We start from the raw sequence: 20,238 nt of genomic DNA, 5'->3' as shown, positions 1-20,238 counted from the left end.
CCCATGTTTAAATCTTCAGCCCAGACCGCCCACCCTCCCAACATCACAAACATGCCCCAAACTGAACTCGGCCCCATTGCAGCCTTCCAAGCCCACAGTTGAAGGCCACTGGCTTCCAATTGCTCGGGCCAAAAGCATGGTCGTCTGTGACTGCTCCTTCATCTCCAGCCCATCAGGAAATCCTGAGGGCTTCCCATCCACCACTGGCTTCTTATCACTCCTACTGCCACCTCCCTGATGCAGGCCATCTTTTCCCACAAAGTATTGCTCCAAATAGCTTCTGTCTTTATGTTCACTTACGGAATGCTGCTGTATAGGCAATGAGAAGTGATCAGAATGCTCTGCATCCTGTCTTATCTGGTGCTAAGCACGCTCTGGGTAAGAGTAGCTTGGTGAGCTCAGGGTTAGATGAAGGGCTTGTTGAGGACTCTCTTGTCCAGTGTGTGGTAAAGAATGAGAGGTGGTCCTGCCTCAGGGCTGTGGTCACCTGAGGCCTGGTTTGCACCCTTGCCTGATTCAACATCTGTTTAATTCTGTGATGTAGGCCATGCACCAAACAAGTCTCTTGGGTAAACTGTGTCACCCATCCACACCTCAGAACCCAGCAAAGCAGGGCCCTCAGACACATCGCTTCTCTGCTCCCAACCCAGTTGGCATTCTCTCAAACCTCTGACCTCCTCTCAGGGCGGTGTCCCGATCTCCAAATCTGACTCTGACCTGCCTGCTCTCATTGCTTTGCCCACTACTGTTCCCTTGGCAGAGTGGAGACCTGTGCAGAGTTGACTCACTTTAAGGTGGCCCAGCCGTGCGGGTGCAGAGCACTGGGGCACCTGGTGTTGCCAGCCTCAGCCTCTCTCGCCTGGAAGACCCTTGTCTTCCACTGAGATCTTCCCCATCTTGCGAGGCCCAACTCAAATTCTCCCACCTCCAGGAAGCTGTCTCCAAGAGAACGTTTCCTTCTTGGACAACCATCTCACAGATGGCAGGCTCTGGTTGGGGCTCTTCTCTTCAGTCCAAGTACATACAGGAGCTCAATACATTTTTTTTTCCATCTGTAAGTCACGTTGTCCTCTCATTAACTTCACATTGCGTAAGATTCAAACAGTATAGACTAAAACACCAAAATTCTCCTTAACCAGCCAGTTCATTTCCATTCCCCTCAACGTTTTAATTTTCACTAAGTTAAAACTCAGTATTTTATAATTCTTGAATTTTGTGTACTGCTTAAGAAACTCAAATTCTAAAAATAATGTTATAGTTTTGTTTTTATTCTTGACACTGAGGCTTTAGCCCACGAAGAATTTTAACCTGGGGGTGGTGGTATTAAATAGTATAATATTTTAGGTGGAAAGCCAGATGTCCCCAATTTATTGAATAGTCTCTTTCCCTGTTTTGAAATGCCATCTTAATCATAAATTCTTACAAATGGATGTACTTCTGGATTCTCTTTACTAAAAATTGATTTTTTTTCTTATTCCTGTTTCATTACTACATGGCCCTAAGTAGAATGCTTTTATGTTTTGTTAGATATTAGGGCCCTTGTTCTCTCAGAACTTTCTTGGTGATCCCTGAACAGTATCCAGAGACACAAAAGGTCATTAAACCTAGCAACATAAATCCTGAATCATCAGGCCTGGGCTGTTTGCCTCGTCCCTCTTAAGTCTGGAGATACAGCTTAGATGACAAAGGTCTGGTAATAGCCATCTCCTGCTCCTCTAACACTTTTTGGTGAAATCCCTGCAGCCACAGCCCAAATCCAGCTGCAGTGGAAACAGCCCTTGTGGTCAGCCTCTAGAATGAGGCTCAGGAGAGTCTGAACTGGCACCACAATTTCCTAGCTCTGCAAGCTTACACAAAGTTACTTAACCTCCCACAGAAGCAATATCCCCACAGAAATCAAACTCTGCTTCAGTGTAATTGAGAGGAGTATGTAATTATATAGGTGCAGCACATGCTTGGCTTGAGCACTGAATAAATATTGGTGATCACTTTTTTTTCCTTTAATTTAGAGGTGGGGAGGAGAGAGAGAGAAACATTGATCTGTTCCTATATGTGCTCTGACCAGGGACTGAATCCGCAACCTTTGCATATTAGAAGAACACTAACCAACTGAGCTATCTTGGCAAGGTAAATTTCTTTTCCCTTCCCTCTCTTCCTTCCTTCATTTTAGGTGAAAGGAAGGAAGATAGTGAGAAAAACTCCTGCATGTGCCCTGACCAGGATCCACCCAGCAACCCTATCTGGGGCCAATGCTTGAGTATCAAGCTATTTTTAGAACCTGAGGGTGATGCACTCTAATGGAGCTATCCTCAGCTCCTGGTGCCATGCTCAAACCAATACAGCCACTGGCTGCAGGAGGGAAGAGGAAGAGAAGGAGGAGAGGGAGGGGAAGAGAAGCAGATGGTCTCTTCCTATGTGCCCTGATGGGGGATTGAACCCAGGATGTCCACAGGCCAGCTACATGCCAGGTGACTGTCTATCCACTGAGCCAACCAGCCAGCGCCCTAAACCCCAGCTCTTACCTGCCCCTCCATCTGAGGAAATGTCACCCACTTCCTTTACAGAGTTCCTAGATTGGGCCACCTCCCCATCCTCTAATGTGAGAAGCTACTGCAACCATACAGAATGCTTTATTTTTTGGCCTTCTACTATATCATTCAGTTCTGTCACTGGTTCTAATCTGCTTTATCAAATTAAATATATTTCCTTCAAATTTCCCCAGGATTTTAGGCTCCTCTGCCCACTAATGGTCTTCTTTAGTTTACTGGGATTTATCTTTGGTGGGTTTGCCACTCTTCTATTTCTCTGCTCCTTCCTGACCATACTTTTTAGTGCCTATTTCTCTGGTTATTCCAACTCAACACACAGGGTTTCCAGTGAATCTGCGCTTAAGACTTGTGTTATGTATCCTTTCCAGGATCAGTGTTCTGCCCTATCCCCAGGGAAGCAACTACAGAGCTAAAGGAAGACTTCAAAATGTCTACGTGTGAAAATAAACTTCCCTCCATCCCACCACCTTATCCTCTCATGTCATCCAAACCCAAATTCTTTCATCCTCTAACTCCCAGAGTTCAAAGGATGATGAGTTATGTATTAGCTAAAGAGTTTTCTTAGCAATCTGGAAAAAAAATCCCTTCACTTTATATTTGGAGAGAATACCAACAACTCACCTCTGGCAGAGCTCATGGCCATAAGATTTGAAAAAGCCTTATTTAAAAGCAATTATTTAATAGTAAGCTAAAAGGCAATGCACAGCAGTGATACTCTCCAGAAAAGCATTGCTTGGTGTCACTTATCAACCTGGGTAGGCTTCAGTCTGTGCAGAGGCCTCCTGCCTGAGCTGCCTTCAACTCCAGTTCCAGCCTGGTCTGGGCCTAACCAATAGGAGCTACTGCTCATGAAGACCCACAGCTCTGCCTCTGTTGGCAAGGAGCTTACTGGCATGAAATTCTTCAAGCTGTGGTTGTCAAGGTGGGGTATGTGTGCCTCAGGTGGTATACAAAATATGTACCGATGTCATGCAGAAAAAATTACCATTTCTAAATTTTTAAGATAAAGATACAGCCTGACCAGGTGGTGGCACAGTGGATGGAGCGTCAACCTGGGACGCTGAAGACCCGGGTTCAAAACGCCAAGGTTGCTGGCTTGAGTGTGGGCTCACCTGGCTTGAGTGAGGGGTTGCCAGCATGAGTGTGGGATCACAGACATGACCCCAAGGTTGCTGGCTTGAGCCCAGAGGTCACTGGCTCAGCTTAAGCACCATCCCCCAGTCAAAGCACATATGAGAAGCAATCAATGAACTAAAGTGCTGCAAGTATGAGTTGATACTTCTCATCTCTCCCTGTTTAAAAAAAAAGAGATAAAGATACAATGAAGCCTGACCAGGTGGTGGCACAGTGGCTAGAGCATTGGACTGGGACACAGAGGACCCAGGTTCGAAACCCCGAGGTCGCTTGAGCTCAGGCTCAACTGGCTTAAGTGTGGGCTCACCAGCTTGAGTGTGGGATCATAGACATGGTCACTGGCTTGAGCCCCAAGGTTACTGGCTTGAGCAAGGGTCACTCTGCTCTGCTGTAGCCCCCCTCCCTGGTCAAGGCTTATATGAGAAAGCAATCAATGAACAACTATGGTGCCACAATGAAGAATTGCTGCTTTTCATCTCTCTCCCTTTCTGCTTGTCTGTCTCTCTCTCTGTCTCTGTCTCAAAAAATAAAAAGAAAATACAATAAAGTTGCCCTGGCTTGTTGGTTCAGTTGGTTAGAACATTGTAATGAAGCCGAGGTTGCTAGTTCAATCCCCAGTCAGGGCAAATACAGGAATAGGTCCATGTTCCTCTCTTTCACTCCTTTCCTCTCTCACTAAAATACCCTTACAGGGATCCAAATGTCATGGTTCACATCTAATAAGATCAGCATCCTAAGGTAAGAAAGGGGAACCCACACTTATGACGAACTGCAATTTACATGCTACAGGATGTAGTGGTTCTGTAGCCCCAAACAATGCTCATTCCAAGAATGCTGTTTTTCGCTCTTGGAAATTATTTTCTGATCAAGTCTTCCAAATGAGGAATTTCAGTGGATTTTGGCTCATCTACTAAAATAGTAAATCCAGCCAAAGATGCACCTATTCCATTTGGATTTACATGTTTCTGAGAGGGACTCTTTTCGTTATGAAGATCATCTTAACTATCAAAATAAACCTTCAGCTAGAATTCAGAAATAAGATAGCTATGACTTAATGTTTCTCAGTTTGCTCTCACTACAATATTTTTAGCACAAAAAGGTATTTTGTACTGTTAACCAATTAGAAACATTTACATCATCCATTTATATATTTAATGTGTACAGTATAAGTAAAACAAGTAGTGTTTATATAATATATAAAATATTTTAACTGATAAATATGCCCAAACATTTGGAGTCTTAAGTCTCTAAGGTTCTGTTTCAGTAGTGCTACATAACAAACCATCCGAACCTAGTGGTGCAACCACCACCCTTTTATCATGCTCATGGGTTCTGCAGGTCAGGAATTTGGAAAAGGTACAAAAAGGTAGCTTGTCCCTGCTCCCTGGTGCCTCAGCTGGAAGGTAAAAGCTGGGTCCTGGAATCATATGACTCACATCTGAATCATGTCAGTCGTTGATGCTGAAAGTAGTCTGGAATCTCAGCTAGAGCTGTTTGTTGGCTTAACACGTACACACAGCCTTTCTATGTGGCTGTTTGGGGCTTTCTCACAGAATGGTGACTAGATTCCAAGAACGGTTCTCTCAAGAAATTAGGACATAGAAGCTGCCAGTTTCTTTAAGGTCTGGGCTTGGAAACTGCATAGCATCACTCCATCATATTCTATTAAGCAATCACAAAACCTATATTTAAGAGGAGAGAACATAGAACCCAACCTCTCAGTAAAGAGTGGTAAAGAATTTGGGGAGCAGCTCAATCCATTACATTGGGCTGTCTGGCTGTGCACATATCTCCACATTTACAGAGATTCCAAGTTTCTTTTGATCTTGTGAAGTACCCTCAGCTTGGCAGGTACTTAATAACTTCGGAATCTTTCTCCTTCTATCCTTAGTGATCTCCATATCTTTACCTCAGTGTTCCTATTCTGTTCGGAGATTCCATAGAAAAGGCTCCTTTCCCTGGAGCTATTCCACCTAAACACAGGTTAAATATCTCTGAAGGAGTCAGCTGCTGTCAGGGTATTACTAGTAGGCTGTCTTTCCAAAATAAGACTCATACACCCAACTTCTAGCTTTTATCTGGGAGGGAGAGTGAGGGAAAGAAATGGGGAAGGAGGAAGAAATGGGTTTGGCTGAGTGAACTGATTACAGAAAATCACGGTTCCTTCCATAGAGATCACTAACTGGACTGTTGTCTTCAACCTGGGAGACCACAGAGAGAACTTGAAATTAAAGCATATGTCCAGGACAGGGAAGAACTGAAATATTATCTAAAAGGAGAGACTGAAGGGTTCCTTAAATCACAGAAGAAAACAGTCAAAGTAGAAAGTGACGGCAGTGTCTTCATATATTTGATTGCTTGTCAGAAGGAAAAGAGACAACAGAGGGGCTGTGCTGCTCCAAAAAGCAGAACAAGAACAAACAAGTCAGAGTTTCAAGGAGGCCAATTTCCCAAGGTTATTTTGTGGCAGTCGAGGTGAGAGATGGTTGCAGCAAAGAGAAGAAACAGATTAGAGAGATACTCTGGAGAGTGAACTGACAGGACTTGGTGAGAACTAGCTGGGGAAGACAAGGATGAAGGAGAAGGTGATGTCAAAGACTTGGATTTTAGAGTTGGACATTTAGAATAACTTCTAAGTTATCTCCTAATTCTCAGTTATTCAGAGTCTATACAATTTCAAATTATTAGTTATTTTTGGGACGAGAGCATTGAACCCTTAGGTGAAGGCTGCCAAGATATACAGGCTGGCCTGGCCTCAGTATAGATGGGAAAGGCAGGGCCACCCTCCAGCTGATCAAAATTCTATCTTTCCTCTTCAGCCTAAACTCTTCTCATCAGATAAACTACTCAAAGGCAGTCAGTTTCTCTCTAACTTCTCTTCTCCACCCAGTCTCTCAGTTTATTAAGCAATAGATCCTTGAGAGACAGTCTACTAAGCACCTGGGGTGTGTGCAGTGCCACCCACACTTGCACACTGGGCCACGGGACTGGGCAGGGCCATTTAAGATACTAGCAAAGATCTGATCCCCAGCAGTTTAACAATCTCAAACCACACCTGGGAACCAGCTGATTCAAACATGTTTATTGAGCTGATCACTACAGCACAAGAGAGACTGGGAAAGATGTTCCAAAAATACAAGAAAATGGTTAGGATCTATCCATTCAACACAGTAAAGGCAGTGCCTCTCTCAAAAACTGAGGTGAAGCCCCCTCCCCACACCTGCTTTCCAACAGAGGGTCAGAGCCACGGTGCATTCGGAGGAATGGCATTTAAGGCTTCTCCATGACAACATCATCAGAGAAAGGTTAGGTTAGAAGGGCAAAGCCCGCCTCTCCTTCCCCTCAGAGACCAGGGGTGAGGCCTGGAAGTAATGGTTCCTTTTGCTTTCTTTTCCTGTTGTCTTTTCCAAGTGGTTATATTGTTGAAGTGGGGGTGGAGATGGGGAGGGGTGCAGATTCACATCAGAAATCCTGTAATGAGAAAGATGAAAGGGAAACACAGAGACATAACAACAGATTGCAGGGTATAGAGATGACTGCAAGGTCCTAGAGATGACAATTCTAATTCCCCTCCTGCCCTCCTCCAAGCTCTACTCCTAAAGCTCTTGACACAGCTGAGGGCACACCATGGGCTGTGGCTTTTCTTTCCACTTACATTGACAGATACACGAGTTACCTGCCAGCATCTCTCAGAGACACCCAATTCTTACCCTGCCTTCCATAGTCTGTTTTGGGGCCACTCACCTCAAAGTTCAGCTCTATAGTATCTAAGAGGTCCAGCCCAGGCTTACTGAGGGAAGAATGCTAGAGAGAATGGGGTCAAAAGTCAGCAAGGTCTTTCCCTGTTCTCACCACATTGCAAACAATAACAAAGTTCACTTTCCAATAACACGTAAGGGCTGAAGCAGGTCCCTGAAGCAGTCAGGAAGATTAGCAAAGGCAGGGCACACAGGAAGTTCAGCCTAGACTTGCCAAAGTCCTCAAAGTAGTGTCTTCTTTTAGACCTGCCAACTTAGCCCCTTAGATTTGTTCTATTTTGGAACCTGAGAATGGGATTTTTCCTGAGGGGACTTTAGGAAAGACAACAGAATTTTAATAGAGGCCTTGCTGTATAGTCTCTGGTTTGAAGATGTCACTGTCTGGTTTTTCCTTCTGAGCCTAAGACCTCCATTCCCCTGCTTTATTCCATCCTTTCTCTGTGCTTAAAGAACAGAAGAGGGAGCAGAAGAATAACAGCAATGGACACAATCCTTTTCAGTTTATAATCTATTTTTGTATTTTGTGTATTTTAAAGATGAGGAGGGTGAGAGGGGTTATAGAGCTAACTTGATAAAGTTGTAAACGTGAGGGCTCTCAAGTCACCTTAAAATTCCTATTTTTCCTGTAAGACTGGCAGCATTTCCTTCTGGGGAAGAAGTCAGGCTGGGGTAGAAAAGGCAGTGGGTGGAGGACCAGAAACTGAGGCAGCCCTCTAAGAAGAGGGAAGGCAGGGTGCCCATGTGCCCAAGTGTATGTATAAAGAGACTTACTGAGTCTCTTACTGAGGCTGGGCCAGATGACCTTCCATTTCTAGCTCAAGAACACCTTTCAATTCTTAGATTCAGAAGCAAAGTTCTTATTTGGAGATTGAGAGGGGGAGTGCTATTCCAATCCTTTTGGGTATTTTTAAATTTATTACCCCTATTTATTTAATAAAAGTAAAGTCTTAGCAAAGTGCAAAGCAACTTACAAACCTCCCTCCTTTACTCTGTGATTCTTTCAGAAAGGCCTAAGTACCTTTCAGGGACAAAGGCATCAAGACTGATACAGCAAAATCACTCTAGTTTATCTTTCTCATATCTGCCTGAAGTTCTAGAGGGGAGAAGAGAATGCTGGGTCAGCTCACCTTGTCTGAATCTTGCCATTCTTCACCTGACTCATTCTGAATTTCTAACTCTTCTTCATCCTCTTCCATAAGGCTGAGTCTGATGGCAATAGCAGAGAGCAGAGGTTTACAAACTGTTCTTTAAACCCCCTGAGAGTTTCTCAGAAGCACCCCAGGGAGCAGGGAGGAGCAGTAAGTAGAGTAGGGCTCTAGATTCCCACTCCAGCTTTCATCAGGAGCTCTACTCTTATCAGTTTTATATGCCCGAGTTCCACATTATATTGGAATGAACTGTTCTGTGGTTAAAACAATTCCAAAAAGTATCAGCACAGAAGCATTGGATAATGGGAGAATCCCTTCACTGTGGGTAACAGATCGAATGTGAAGATAGATGATGAGAAAAGCTCACCGGGTCATCCGGTTGCCTAGACCAGGACCTGAAGGGTTGAATGGAGTCTGGAAATGCTGTTGATTCAAGAACCTTGACCTCTGGTTACCTGAGAGGAGGTGGCTGTAGGGAATGATGTAGGATTAAAATAAAAATAATGGTAAATAAAAATAAATGGTAAAAAGAAGAGTTAAGGTAGCAAACATTAAAGGGGAGCAAAGCTCAGAGTGTTGGGAAAAAGAGAAAATGTAAAGCTAAAAATATAGAAAAAAATATAGAGAAGGACCCCAAAATGAGGGAGTGTTGCAGGGGAGAACAACAGAACAAAAACAGCAAGATGAAGATGGCAAGACACCAAACTGGGAAATCAGAGACCCAGATTCTCCCCCTCAGCCCTCACCCTTGAATAAGCTCTGATTCTGAGCCACCTTCTTCTTCCATTTCTTCCAACCCCCCCAGTGGCTGCCTATTCTTCACAGTTGTGGAGGTGAGTGTGGGTGTGGGTAGGATGCTGTTCAGCTGTAGGCTTTCTTCTGGGGATGAAGAGGACATGTCCTCTCTGTTTTGCCTGGAGGAGCCTGCAAAGAAGCAGATGCACAGGCATTAACTGTAGACCAGGTACTGCCATGGACATCTTTACTTTTCAAGACCTGCCCAGCTCTTATTGATCAAAGTCACCCCATTAAATTAAAAGATCTGCCCAGGATTTGGCTAGAAAAAGTTAAGAAGAGACTGGAAACGGTGTATGGCCTATGTTATGACTAAAAAACGATTTACTATATACTAAAAGAATAAAATTCACAGAAGCATTTCTAGCTCTTTCCATTTCTATCACAACAAGAGGAGTTGCCATGTCTTCCCACCTGCAATGGATGGTCACGAGGAATTGCTCCAGCTTCCTGATCAAGAGGAACAAACAGATGTACAGCACTGAACCCAATAATCTGAAGGCTCACAACTCATTCTGCTGACTAACTGCAAAACGGTGGGTGTGGAATCAGTGGCCAACGGCAAAAGTATGATGGTTGTCATAAAGCAGAGATCTCGCCAGTGAAAGCTTGTCACCTCCTATTAGCTGGCCACCATCAACAAGACTGCCTAGGGCACCTAAGCAGCATCTGGAACATGATTAGCAAGAACAACTATTGCCTGGATCTGTGCATGACCACCACCCACAGGGCCAGCACCAGCCTGGGTGCCAGAAGCCCTGACAGTGAAGAGGAAGGAAGCTTGCTCCTCCAAGAGCTCCTGAACAACCCCTTGTCCCCCACCAAAGCAATAAAGGTATCAGCGGACTTTCCTTAAAAAAAAAAAAAAAAAGTATATCTAGGACTTGTCCAAGAAAAACCTACTACATAGCTTATAAAATAAGATGGTAAGAGATATAAATATATTTTTCACAAATAAACAGTAACATCTGAACATAAGGGTGAGAGTGGGTTGTACGCAAAATTCTTAAGTTAAAAGTCTCAGTTAATCAATGAAGACATCTGAGGTCCTATTCATTCAAGACTTCTGTGGTGAGAAAAAGCTTAAAATGGCAATAGTTCTGGGACCTGAAGCTAGGATAGAAGTATGAGGGGTAGGAAAGGAAAGAAAAATGAAATACTACTGGATTTTCAATAAGCCAGAAAAAAGTGAGATGACTGTAATGTCAGCCCTAGTGCTGATATGAAGGGTAAGTGGAAAATCTAGGTAAGAATCTCTGTCCTGCACAGATCTGAGAAGGTACAGGAGGAAAGAGAATTCAAAATGTCTCAGAAAACCCACGTAATATTATTTGAAAACATGAGTCCAATTGATATTAATATTTGTCAACTGCAAATATTCACATCCCCATTACCCTTACTCCTCATGGCCATGCTTATAAAACTGAATTCAATAACCTGGAAAATGGACTGCTACTGGTTTAAGTGGAGAGCTACAAACAACAGGAAAGAGCCACATCCATGAGATTGTAACCCCAGAGAGGAAACCTTGGGCTCCCAGGTGGATCCTCCTAATCTCCCCAGCCTATTTATGGTGTAATGGTGCCCAAGCACTTAGCCCTTGGGCCTCTCCTCTGCTCCTTCACTGATTTCCTTAGCCACACATGTTCACACCTTTAAATACCAACTCCTAAATTTATCTCAGCTTTTTCCTCTCCCCTGAACTCCAGATTCTATCCCCACCTGTCTATCCAACATCTCCACCTGCAATAACAAGGCTAATACCAAAGCCCTGATCTCATCACAGCCTTCTTTCCCCATCTCAGCTGCTATCAATGCCATCCTTCCAATTGGTAGGCCAAAATTCTTAGCCTTATTCTCAACTCCTCCATCACATAACTGGTTTCTCAGTAAGTTCTATTAGTGATATCTTAAAAATATGTTCAGAATCTGGCTATTTCTCATCACTTCTGCCACTCCCCCCAATCTATTCTGTCTCCTTTCTTGTCTGGACTCCTTCAACAGTCTTTCTGGCTCCTTTGCTTCTATCCTTGCCCCTCTAGTCAATTCTCAACATAACAACTAGAAGTATGCTTTAAAACATAAGACAGATCCTGTCATTCACTGGTTCAAATCCTACAATTTTTCTCATTTCACTCCAAGTAAAGTCCAGACTTTACTCCACCTCATATGTTTTGGGCTCCTATGACGTCTATGTTCTCATATCCTATGAACTCTCCATTTGGCTACACTGGTCTTCTCTGCTGTTCCTTGAATGTGCCAGGCACAATCCTCCATTGTGGCTTTTGGACTAGTTGCCCCTCTGATATACTATTCTGATATACACCAGGCACTCTCCCTCACTCCTTTAGGTTTTTGTCCAAGCTTTACTCTCTCTGTGAGGCTTCCCCCAGGTCAGTCTATATGACCACAATTCCCACTTCATCAGTATTTCTTCATCCCCCTACCCCCCCTTTTTTTGTCATAGCACATACCACTACCTGACACTCTAAATAGATATTTCTCTTTCTTCACTGCTGTATTCCCAGCACATGATGCTTAATAAGTATCTGTTGAATGAACAATGGAACCAACCTTTGTAGTGTAATCCTACCTTTAAAACCCTCTGTTTTAGGTAAACCAATCAATACATCCACGTACTTTGCCTAAAGCATACCTTCCTACATTTTGCTTATGCTATTCTACACTTGATCTTAGCCAAAAGGCTGAGAAGCGATGCTTATGCTATTCTTTCTTTGTTCAGCTTATATAAAAATCTTACATATTTTTCAAGTGCCATCTTAAATTCTATATTCTTGGTAAAGGCTTCAGAGATTAACTAACTTTTTTTAAAAGAGAGGCCCTGTCTTATTGGCTCAGTGGACAGAGTGCTGGCCCAGCATGTGGACATCCAGGTTCATGCCCAGTCAGGGCACATATGAGAAGTGATCATCTGCTTCTTTTCCCCTCCCTCTCCTTCTCTCTCTCTTCCCTTCTTGTAGCCAGTGGCTTGACTGGTTTGAGCATCAGACCCAGGCACTGAGGATAGCTTGGTTGATTTGCACGTTGGCCCCAGATAGGGGTTGCTGGGTGGATCTCAGAGAAGGAGCATGCAGGAATCTATCTCCCCTCTTCTCACTTAAAAGAGAGGGAGGGAGGGAGGGAGGGAGGGAGGGGGGGAGGGAGAGAGAGGGGGGAGGAGGGAGAGAGAGAGAGAGAGAGAGAAAGAAAGAAAGAAAGAAAGAAAGAAAGAAAGAAAGAAAGAAAGAAAGAAAGAAAGAAAGAAAGAGAAAGAAAGAAAGAGGAAGGGGGAGAGAAAGAGGGAGGAGACAGATAAGAAGCATCAACCTGTAGTTGCTTCACTCTAGTTGTTTATTGCTCCTCATATGTGCCTTGACTGGGGGTCAAGCACACGTGACCACTTGCTCAAGCCAATGACCATTTGCACAAGCCAGTGACCTTGGGATCATCTCAATGATGACATGCTCAAGTTGGTGACCCTGCACTCAAGTCATTAAGCTTGCACTTGAGCTGACAAGCCCTCTCTAGCTGGTGACCTCAGGGTTTCAAACTAGGTCCCTCAACATCCCAGGTTGATCCTGAATCCACTGCGCCACCACCAGTCAGGTGGAAATCAACTAAACTTAAAGTGATAACTTCATTCCATGAATGCTTTAGCATTTATATGCCAATTCTCCAATGCTCAGGAAATCATCATTTACTGGTGATTGTTCATAATTTAGATTTTCTATAAATGTACTTTCTCTCTTTCCTATTAGATGGTAAGCTGCTTGAAATCCTTCATGGTCTCTAAAACTCCTAATACATTATCTTATACATGGTAGTAGGTCATCAACAAGTATTTATTAGCTAGCAGATTAGGGCCAAGTTTCCTAGTGGTAGAGGAATAATTTTAGGTGGAATATAGAAGACATTAAAAAGTCACACTCTAGCCTGACCTGTGGTGGTGCAGTGGATAAAGCATCGACCTGGAACACTGAGGTCGCTGGTTCAAAACCCTGGGCTTGCCTGGTCAAGGCACATATGGGAGTTGATGCTTCCTGCTCCTCCCTTCTCTCTCTCTCTCTCTCCTCTCTAAAATGAATAAATAGAGTCTTTAAAAAAATAAAAAGTCACACTCTACCTCACACCATATACAAAAATTAACTCAAAATGGATCAGAGACCTAAATGTAAGAGCTAAAATTAGAGAACTCTTAGAAGAAAACAAAGGTATAAATCTTTGTGACCTTGGATTAAGCAGTGATTTCTTAAGATCTGACACCAAAAGCATAAACAACAAAAGAAAAATGAGATAGGCCTTGACCAGTTGGCTTAGTGGTAGAGTGTCAGCCTGGGACGTGGAAGTCCCAGGTTTGATTCCCAGTCAGGGCACAAAGGAGAAGCGACCATTTCCTTTTCCACCTCTTCCTTTCCTCTTTCTCTCTCTCTCTTGCCCTCCTGCAGCCATGGCTCGAAAGGTTTGAGCAAAGTTGGCCCTGGGCACTGTAGATGGCTCCATGGCCTCACCTCAGGTGCTAAAATAGCTTGGTTGCTGAGCAACAGGGACAGTGGCCCCAGATGGGCCTGGACCCTGGTCGGGGTTTATGCAGGAGTTTGTCTCTGCCTCCCTGCCTCTCACTTAATGATAAAAAAGAAGAAAAATGAGATGAGTTGGATTTCATCAAAATTAAGAACTTCTGTATTTCAAATAACACCATAAAGAAAATGAAAAGACAATCTACAGAATGGTAGAAAATTTTTGGCTTTCATATCTGATAAAGGGCTTGAATCTAAAATATGAAAGCTCTCTTACAACTCAACAAAATGACAGACCAATTTTAAAGGAGCAAAAGATTCAAATAAAGATTTCTCTAAAGAAGATATGCAAACCAACACATAATAAGCATATGAAAGATGCTCAACATCATTAGTTACTAGGAAAATGAAAATTTAAACCACAGTGAAATGCCAATTCATAGCCACTAGGAGATGAATACAATAAAAGACAATAACAAGCATTGGCAAGAACATGGAGAAACTAGGGTCCTCATACATTGCTGCTGAGATTATAAAATAATGTAGGCACTTTGGAAAACTGTTTGGTAGCCCCTCAAAAAGTTATACATAGAGTAACCATATGATTGTACAATTTCATATAGCTCAAGCAAACTGAAAACATATGTCCACACAAAAACTTGTACATGAATGTCCACAGCAACAATATGAGTAATGGCAAAAAAGCAGAAACCACCTAAATGTCAATCAACTGATGAATGGATAAATACAATGTGGCCTATCCATACAATAGAATATTATTTGGCCATATAAAGATGTAAAGTACTGATATATACTAAAACATGGATAAACCCTGAAAACATACTAAGTGGGTCCTGGCCAGTTGGCTCAGTGGTAGAGCGTCACCCAGAGTGTGGATGTCCCGGGTTCAATTCCCAGTCAGGGCACATAGGAGAAGTGACCACCTACTTCTCCACCCTTCCCCCTCTCTCTTCTCTCTCTCTTTTCTCCTCCTGCAGCCATGGCTCAGTTGGAGCAAGTGCTGAGGATGGCTCCATGGCCTTGCCTCAGGCGCTAAGATAGCTCAGTTGTTGAGTAAGCATCACCCTACCCTGTAGGGGGCTTGCTAGGTGGATCCTGGTCTGGGTGCATGAGGGAGTCTGTCTCTCTGCTTCCCCACTTCTAATTTAAGGGAAAAAAAACTAAGTGAAAGAAGTCAGATGTACAAGGCCACATATTATATGATTCCATTTGTATGAAATGTCTAAAATAGGCAAATCCAGAGATACAAAGTAGATCAGTGGTCATGTCTAGGAGTTGGGGGAATGGGGAGAATGAGGAATGACTAATAATATTTTTAAATGTTTATGAAAAAACATACTAACACATCAGACTTGTAATTTCTAGGACATTATCACTTAAGATGAGACTATGTAAGAGAAACAGTTAAAAAAAAACCACCTTAGGTAAGTTATAAGACAGGTAGTGATCTGGAAGTAAAAATTCATGATATTTGTGTAAAAATATTTAAAATGTGTAAAATAAAAGAATATTTAAAATGTGTAAAATAAAAGAATATATATATATATATTAGGAAGGGGCACTCCAAATGTACAGATTTCTTTATTCAATCTCCAGTTTTATCATTACTTCTAATTGATTTTTAATAGAGATTTGCTCTTTTAGTTGGCTAAATAAACCTTGAATAAAACGAGTATATTTAATGATAGTTACTCAATGAAGTACTTTTTATTTAACCAAAGGCAAAAGTTTAAAGGTGGCAAAAGACCATATATGGCTTTATCTAGGCAGTGGCAATAAAAGTAGTGCTGGGGACCCTGATCTCCAAATGTACAGCATACATACACAGCATTTTACCTTCAATGCGCCTCTTCTTGGAGTGGGGGCCCCCCTGAGGGCTGGCCTCTGCTGGGTTCTCTACAGGGCTGAGGGAGTGGCAGTACGTGGTGACTGCACTCCAGGGACGACCAGGTTCCTGGGAGACATGCTGCAGACACTTTTCCAGGTAGGAGAGTCTAAGGAAGGGGTGGGATGAAGGGGCTGAAGTGATCACTGGGCCCTCACCATCCCTTTCTTCCTTATACATATATTTATCCACCCACTCATAACTTACAGTAGCTGCTTGTCCCGATGGAAAAGTCGGGGAGAAAACTCTGAAAGGAGCTCTAGGAATGCTAGATTTGCGGGCTGATCAGAGGAGCCAGCTGGAGGGAGCTCAGACAAGGAGAACTTGATGCCTTCCCTTAATTAAGCAGAATTATTTTAGGAAGACAGTCCCTTTGTACTTCCAACTCAGGGCTGTCCAAGTATACCCTCATCCTGTTCGCAGCTTGTCTTCCATAGCTACCCAACTCTCAAACTGATTTCTTCTTCACAACAGGCTTATCCTCCCTCCAGAATCTCATTCCCAGCTCTCCCTGTACACATCCTTTGGCTTAGCCTTCTTAGGCTAAGCTCAAGAACACTGACTTCCAACCAATACTGCCTTACTTGTGTAGCATGACCATAAGGTCACGGTTCTGTAGCTGCTGGGGTCCAAAGCTCAAGGCAAATCTCCGGGCTAGGTCCCTCATCTCAATGAAGGCTGGAAGTTCATTCAGGCCCTGGGGCCCATGTTCCTGCAGCAGTTCTGTGTACAGCTATGCCCAGGAGACATGATACATTTGTGTGATGGAGGAACAAGGTGGAAATAGAGAAGTAGAACATTCTCTTCTCTGCCTAGAAATTCTAAAGGGCTTGGGATGCCATCCGCTACTCTTACTTTTTCTTTCTTCCCTGGACACTATCCCTACCCCTGACCCATGTAGTCAAGAAAGCCTTCACCCCTGCTCTGTAACAATAAAAAATTTTAAAAAAGTCTGTAGTAACCAAAGGAAGCTGAGAGAGAACAGATTTTTAAAAAACTAGAAATTTCCTATCACTTAACTGTTGGTGCTCCTAAGTCCCAACTAATAGTTGAATTTCTACTGAGTTAGAGTGGAAACTGCCAGTTAAAAAATACTTTCTATGTATCTAATAGTTATGAAGGACACTGTTATGTAAAGTAACAGTGAAAATAAATCAGAAAGTTGCTTCTCTTAAGGATCTCACATCCTGAATGGCTAGGGGTGCACAAAGAGTATGTAAACCACAGAGAGGGCATGCCCTAGTTTTGAGGCACTTGAGGCAAAGGGAGTACCTGTTTGAGGCTCAGCAGTAGGATTTGGGAACAATGACTTCGGTCAATCTGCCTTGCTCTAGTTAATGTTTCCTTGATAATGTCACCATAGTCGTTGTAAAACTGATGAAGAAATGGAGAAGATAGTGTTTGAGTACAGGAAAACTTACAGTTTTGTTTCTTCCTTTACATTCCTAATTATGCCTCTTTCCAAAAGTGACTTAGGTAGGAAACATAAATCTAAGTATAAAACAACTCAGATTAGACCTTATCTCTAGGTGCAAAACCCAAAATAAATCAGATTTTAGGAATAAATAAGGGAAGAAATTCTGCCCTTAGCCCATTTCTTGCAGAACAGTAGTAAGCCTGCCAGTGCATACTCTCACCCAGCATTGAGGCCTTCTCTATTTGTCTCACTCCACCAGGAGAAGCCCCATGAAGCAGGAAGTTTTGTCTGTTTTGTTCACTGCTTTGCCCTTACTGTTTGGAATGGTACTTGGCACAGAGTAGATGTTCACTAAACAGAAATCAATACAATGGTGGCTTGAGGAAACCGAGGTACACATTTAGGTATCCTGTGAAAACTGATTCCTCTTCCATTCTTTTTCTTCTCTTCTTAAATTACCTTACTCCACAGACTGGGTTCACAGAAAGAGATATTTCCCCTCCAATAAATTTCTTCCTCTTAACAACTTTTTCTCTGTAATTATTTACTACTAAGTCTCTTTTCTTTGTTCCTTCATTCTAAATTCCTATTGCCCTTTCTCTCCTACTTCTCCTTTAACCCTGAGACCATAATCTCCCCCACCTCCTTTCTAGAGAGCTACAGTGTCTGCAGTCATGCCTGTGGTCACTGTACCTTGTTATAGTGTTTGAAAACATCTGAGGCTGCGTCCATCTCCAGCACCCCATAAAGCAACAGCTTGCAGAACCCAGCCAGGAGGCGGCGCCGCTGGTGTAACTGCTCTATCTGTAAATGGTCCTCCTGGGAATGACCTGGCTCATATCAAATGTAGAATGGAATGGTCAGAATCACAAATTTAGACCTCTTTGTCCTATTTGCCTGAGGCAGGCGCAAGCCCCAGACCCTTCCTGAGCCCCAGGTATAGAGTCCCTGTACCCTTGCCTAGTTCTCCAGGCTGGATGAAGACGTGGTCCATGAGGAAGCTGGCTAGCTCAGACTGGAGAGTGGCTTCAGGAAAAAATACAAGGGGACTAAGGAAATCGCGTCCTCCTGTAACCATCTGAGGGCTGAAGATGAGAAGTAGATCACTTAATAAGACAAAAGCCTGTTGGGGGGGGGGGGGAAGAAAGCTTAAATAGGTCAGAACACTGACCAAGATCAAAATTATACAATTAATTTCTTCTTAGAAAGGGATTCCTCAAACCATGGGAAGACCTGGTCTCCCTGGTCCCACTTGATAAAATGCTTACCTGTTCCTGGACCTTAGGATCCACATCTGAGAGGCAGCTCTGGCAGAGTTCGCAGAAGGCCACCATTCTGTCCTTCAAACTCAATAGCTGCTTCTGTGGAGATAGTGATTTTAGGGGACGGAATGAAGACACAGTCTCCTTCATTCCCATTCCCCCTATTCAGACCCATATTCACCTGGGAGGCACCTGTTCCAGAAAGGTGGGTTAGTGTCCAGAGAATGGAAAAATAGACAAGAGTCAAGGCTGGCAGGATCACCTGTGAAGACCAAATGTTAGAAAATGAGGGATGGGTCAAGAAAATAAGGGAAAGATAGGGAGGAAAAAGAGAGAGGAAGGACAGAGAGAAAGAGAGAGAGAGAGAGAGAGAGAGAGAGAGAGAGAGAGCAGGCACACACAAAGCAGTAAAAAGAGACAAAGGCAGTGAAGAAGAGAGAGAAAATGAGATTAAAGGAGACCAATTCCTTTTCTGGTAAAAAGAAATCATTGCAGACAATCTTCTGAGGATCTTATCCTGGGTAAGATGTAACCTCTGCCAAATTTATCAGAAGTCTCCTAGAATCCTTCAATATCATTCTTGCCTCCCAGAAAACCCAAGAGAATGGCTGTTTTCAAGCACTGAAAAGTACAGTTCACCTTCCAAGAGTGGAAATGAACAGCATACATGTGATCTTTCTCCTTTGTGCCTACCCATATCCCCGGGACTGGAATTGCCTGGAAGAGTTGGCTACCTAGGATATAGGGCCCTTAAGAACTGCCCTCTGCCTCCACATCTTCAACTTGTCTACTTGCCTGATGAGGAACCTCTCCTGTGTCCACAGCCTTCCGGAGGAGTCGGTAGCATGGCTCATAGAGCTCCCATTGAGTTAGGTCATGAGCACTTGCAGGAGGAAGGAGAGGAAATGTTACCAGAACAGACTGAGAAGAATCAACTCTACAGACACCAGTAGAAATTGAAGAGGAAGCAGGAGGTGAGGTTCTCACTTGTAGAAGGCAGAGAGGCGCTTCAGAGTGGCTGCCAGATTATACACCTCATCTTCATCTAGGAAGGATGACTGAGGAAGAAAGAAGGTCCACAATGGGATTTTCCCAAGAACTCACAGATCCCTGTTCCATCTGTGGCCCTCTCCTACCCAAATTTGGTATGTCCTGTCATTCAGCCCTAGTTCCTACCTGCATCAGCTCTTCAAGTTCCTGTTGGAAGCGGTCAGTCAGCAGATCCACTAGCTGGCTGCGGGCAAAATCCACCCGGCTGAAGAATGTGAACTCAGGATTACAGAGCAGATAGAGGGCGTGAGCTCCAGCCTCAAGCACCGATGGCTCTGCATGCTTTACCACCACCTCCTGGAGTTGCTGTAAGAACAGCTCCAGGTGCTGAGAGAAAAAGGACAGAAGCTAGTGCTATTAGGGACGTGGGGAGGACAACTCTTCTGAAGGGGAGTATAGCTGAGGGAGATAAAAAGTGTTTGAAAGCATTCCATTTCAAGGATAAAATACCTACGGAAGGGAAGACTAATGTTTCTGAAACCCAGGTTCTTGAGAATAATCAGATCCTGGCAGTAGAACCACTGACCCTAGCAAGGAGGCAACAGGTGGAAGAAATGTATCTTCCTCCTCACCTTTTCTAAGCGCCTGGTGCAATAGATGTTGAGATCAAAGTAGTTAAGAAGCTGGAGCAGGGGAGCAACCTTCTCTGCGTCAGCTGAGAACTGTGATTGAGAGGGAGACTACTTATTAGCTAATATATTG

The 20,238-nt window shown here is 43.5% G+C and overlaps 2 protein-coding genes and 1 pseudogene across 2 annotated transcripts in view; 2 read left to right on the top strand and 1 right to left on the bottom strand.

The window, feature by feature from the left end:
- LOC136403474 (NXPE family member 3-like) overlaps positions 1 to 20,238 on the top strand; it is a 172,927-nt gene that overhangs the window by 18,169 nt on the left and 134,520 nt on the right. The window lies entirely within an intron of this gene.
- Positions 6,899 to 20,238, bottom strand: part of STAG3 (STAG3 cohesin complex component) — a 29,554-nt gene continuing 16,214 nt past the window's right edge. The window contains exons 17-33 of the mRNA XM_066379932.1: positions 20,109 to 20,198; positions 19,663 to 19,863; positions 19,474 to 19,544; positions 19,282 to 19,369; positions 18,668 to 18,748; positions 18,493 to 18,585; positions 18,179 to 18,347; positions 17,918 to 18,054; positions 17,080 to 17,181; positions 16,392 to 16,540; positions 16,015 to 16,143; positions 15,759 to 15,916; positions 9,336 to 9,513; positions 8,957 to 9,058; positions 8,569 to 8,647; positions 7,428 to 7,487; positions 6,899 to 7,154 (exon numbers count right to left, since the gene is read on the bottom strand). Coding sequence (XP_066236029.1) covers positions 7,146 to 7,154; positions 7,428 to 7,487; positions 8,569 to 8,647; positions 8,957 to 9,058; positions 9,336 to 9,513; positions 15,759 to 15,916; positions 16,015 to 16,143; positions 16,392 to 16,540; positions 17,080 to 17,181; positions 17,918 to 18,054; positions 18,179 to 18,347; positions 18,493 to 18,585; positions 18,668 to 18,748; positions 19,282 to 19,369; positions 19,474 to 19,544; positions 19,663 to 19,863; positions 20,109 to 20,198 — 1,896 coding nt within the window. The 3' untranslated portion in view covers positions 6,899 to 7,145. The remainder of the gene's footprint in view (positions 7,155 to 7,427; positions 7,488 to 8,568; positions 8,648 to 8,956; positions 9,059 to 9,335; positions 9,514 to 15,758; positions 15,917 to 16,014; positions 16,144 to 16,391; positions 16,541 to 17,079; positions 17,182 to 17,917; positions 18,055 to 18,178; positions 18,348 to 18,492; positions 18,586 to 18,667; positions 18,749 to 19,281; positions 19,370 to 19,473; positions 19,545 to 19,662; positions 19,864 to 20,108; positions 20,199 to 20,238) is intronic.
- Positions 9,787 to 9,989, top strand: LOC136403347 (large ribosomal subunit protein eL28 pseudogene; annotated as a pseudogene).

The sequence above is a fragment of the Saccopteryx leptura genome, chromosome 4 (assembly GCF_036850995.1).
Source record: "Saccopteryx leptura isolate mSacLep1 chromosome 4, mSacLep1_pri_phased_curated, whole genome shotgun sequence".
In the NCBI taxonomy this organism is placed as follows: domain Eukaryota; kingdom Metazoa; phylum Chordata; class Mammalia; order Chiroptera; family Emballonuridae; genus Saccopteryx; species Saccopteryx leptura.
The sequence above is the reverse complement of the archived record's forward strand: the minus strand, read 5'-3'. Positions and strand labels throughout refer to the sequence as shown.